The sequence below is a fragment of the Equus asinus genome, chromosome 26, assembly GCF_041296235.1.
Source record: "Equus asinus isolate D_3611 breed Donkey chromosome 26, EquAss-T2T_v2, whole genome shotgun sequence".
NCBI classification, from domain to species: domain Eukaryota; kingdom Metazoa; phylum Chordata; class Mammalia; order Perissodactyla; family Equidae; genus Equus; species Equus asinus.
In genome coordinates this window covers 40,242,998-40,246,172 of record NC_091815.1, presented here as the reverse complement: position 1 = coordinate 40,246,172, position 3,175 = coordinate 40,242,998, and the positions used below count along the sequence as shown (strand labels likewise).

General features: G+C 50.1%; 1 protein-coding gene across 1 annotated transcript; it reads left to right on the top strand.

Annotated features, from left to right (window-relative positions):
• The first annotated feature begins 838 nt into the window (after positions 1-838).
• LOC106847374 (olfactory receptor 10A7-like) lies at positions 839-1,825 on the top strand. Its single transcript, XM_014866627.3, has one exon. It carries the CDS (start codon positions 839-841, stop codon positions 1,823-1,825), a length of 987 nt encoding a protein of 328 aa, XP_014722113.3.
• Positions 1,826-3,175: the final 1,350 nt, after the last annotated feature.

The window sequence follows — 3,175 nt, the reverse complement described above, 5'->3', positions numbered from 1 at the left end:
GACTTCCTTGTATTATTTCATTTATTCTTCACAAAAACTCCTGTAAGAGAGAAGTTATAGTACCACATAATGCAGAATAAATCATGCTGGACATTAGAAGGAAAGGTGTCTACTCCCATGGTGTTCACAGTCTATAGGAGGAAATAGCCTTTACTGAACAAAAACTAAATTCAACTGAATTCCAGACTGTGCAGACAGTGGAGGGCATGGCAGGTCATATTCTTTCTAGTTATGAGGGGAGGGGATCCTGAAAAGGAAATATTTGAATTGAGACCTGGAGGATGAGAAAGGTCCAGCAACACCAACAGCTTAGTGGGAACAGAAGTGTGCAAGCGCAAAGTGAGAGGTGAGAGAAAAATGGTAGATATGGAAAATGAGGTCTTTGAAGATGGACTTTGCGAGAAGATCAGAAGATGAAGAGGTAGCCAGTCCAGGCAGGACCCTGTAAAAGAGAAAGAGTGATATAAATATCCGAGGAAAGAGCATTTCAAGGGGAGGGAATGGCCAGTGCAAAGGCCCTGGGGCAGGACAAGTCATTGTGCATGGAGCTCAGTGGAGATGAGGTCACAGGGGTGGGCGGGGTAGGCCAGCCAGGGCCTCGTGGACTTTGGTAAGGGTGTTGAATCTCATTCTACGTTCACTGGGCATGCAACGAGGGTCCCACATGTGGTGTGATCTGATTTGTGTTTTAATAGGATAGGTCTGCTGCTCTGTCCCCCCTCTGTTGGGGACAGAGGTGAGGCAGGTGCTATTCTCCTCTTTACCCTTCTCCTTACGTCTTCCTCTCCCCCAGGCTCTGTGCCTCCCTGGGTGCGGTCCCCACGCCCCACCTGGGTCCATGCCGGTGGCCTTGGGCTCCCCCGGCGCCCCCGCAGCCCCGCCCTGGGCCAACCAGAGCTCGGGCCGCGAGTTCTTCCTGCTGGGCTTCGCGCACGTGCCGGCACTGCGGCCGCTGCTGGCTGCGCTCTTCCTGGCCATGTTCCTGCTCACGCTGCTGGGCAACGCGCTCATCGTGCTGCTGACCGCCCTGGACCCGGCCCTGCGCGCGCCCATGTACTTCTTCCTGCGCCATTTGGCCCTGGTGGAGATCTGCTTCTCGCTGGACATCGTGCCCCGGCTGCTGGTGACCCTGCTGCGGCCCGGGCGGGGAGTGTCACCTGCGGGCTGTGCCCTGCAGCTGCTCCTGGTGCTGTCCTGTGTCACGTCCGAGTGCTTCCTCCTGACCGCCATGGCCTGGGACCGCTACGTGGCCATCTGCAGGCCCCTGCGCTATGGCGCCATCGTGAGCCCACGACTCTGCCACCTGCTGGCTGCCACGTGCTGGCTGGCTGGAGTCCCCGTGTCACTGGTCTTCACAGTCTGGCTGTTCCACTTCCCCTTCTGTGGACCACGTGGCATCCGCCACTTCTTCTGTGACATCGCCCCTCTGCTGAGCCTGGTTTGTGCGGACACCAGGGTCTTGGAGGCCAACGTGTTGGCGGCCACAGTGCTGGTCATCATGGTTCCCTTCTGTCTGATAGCCGTGTCCTACACCAAGATTCTGGCCACTGTCCTCCAGATGCCATCAGCCACTGGGCGCCACAAGGCCCTGTCCACATGTGCCTCCCACCTCATTGTGGTGGTTCTGTTTTATGGCACAACAGGGGTCATCCACTTGCGACCCAAGGCCAGCTACTCCCCAGAGAGCAAGCAGGTGGTGTCCCTCTCCTACACCCTGGTGACCCCCATGCTCAATCCCCTCGTCTACAGCCTTCGGAACAAGGAAGTGAAGGCTGCCCTGGGGCGTCTGTGCTGCAGTTACCAGGGCTCTGGATGTCATGAATGACCTCTTCAGGACCACTTTTCAGAGTCAGGAATTGTTAGTGTCTGTTTTTGCCAGGAATATATGTGCAAATATGTGGTGCAGCTCTCTGATTTTTTTCCAGGTTATCATAGTTTTTCCTCTTTCGGTCATGGTGGTGCTAATTTCACCTTTCTGTCCAAGAAAAGTCACGTGACCAAGCACACAGTCCCTGAGTACAATTATTTGGTAGTGGTGGACAAATGTACCTAATTTGAGTCAATTAATGTGTGTCAGTCAGCAATTGCCACAACAATGTTGTGTAAAAATCAGCCTAAAATGTAGCGTCTTGAAATATGTTATTTATTCTTGTGGATCTTTAGTCAGCTGAGAGTTAGCTAATCTAGGCTGGGGTCCTCTGGGTGCTTCTTCTGATCTTGGCTAGGTTTGCTCATGCAAATGAGTATTGACTGATGCAAGCTCAGCTTAGCTGGAGGACACTCTGGTCCATATGTCCTCCTGGGTCCAGAGGACTAGCTCTGGAGTGATTTTTCTCATTACAATAGCTGAGGTAGATGGACCAATTGTGCGATGGATTTTCAAAGCTTTGGTCACATCATATCCAATAATATGCCTTTGGCCAATGCAAATCATATGGCCAAATCCAAAGTCATGGGACAAGGAAGTACATTCTGTCTACTTGTGGGAGGAATAGTGAAGTTATGTGACAAACGACATAAATATGGGGAGGAGTGAGGAATTTGAGACATTAGCATCTACTTCAGAATGCCAGACATTGAGATTTTTGTTCAAATTTCTCTTTGTCAATAGACTTGGAGCTGTGAAGATGTAAGCTTGTAGATGCCAGCAACTATCTGGTCTTTAACAGGGGAGTTCCTGCTTGGTAATGGAGTCAGTGCAGAGAAAATCAGAACCAATGGTGGGGAGGGAAAAGATGTAGTTCTAATAACTTTGTTGAGTTTCTGGATCCAGCCATGCCTGAAGTTTGTTCCACCCTTGGGAAGTCCTCTTATGTGAACCACTAAATTCGCTTTTTACTTAAGCTGGTTTGGGTTGGTGTTCTGTCTCTTTCAGTGATATGATTTACTGATTTCTTCTCTAATAACTAGCCCTATACATGAGTTAGTTTATTTCCTCTCTCAAGCTCTTAAGAATATATTTTTTAAATATGGGTAAATGTGTCAGAGGAGAAGTTCCTTCTCTTCAGCTTATAAACTACCTTTAAAAGGATCTGTTTTTTCTAGAAGACAGACATGGGTTTGAATTGTCATCTCTATTTCCTTGGTTGCACAAACTGGTACTTGACTTGACTTTCCTGAGCCTCAGCTTTCCTCTGTGCAGTGGGACTAGTAACCATTCCCCCCACAATGAGTG

Bases quoted from the DNA above. Each gene is read 5' to 3' on its own strand.
- LOC106847374 (XM_014866627.3), top strand. From the start codon at position 839: ATGCCGGTGGCCTTGGGCTCCCCCGGCGCCCCCGCAGCCCCGCCCTGG.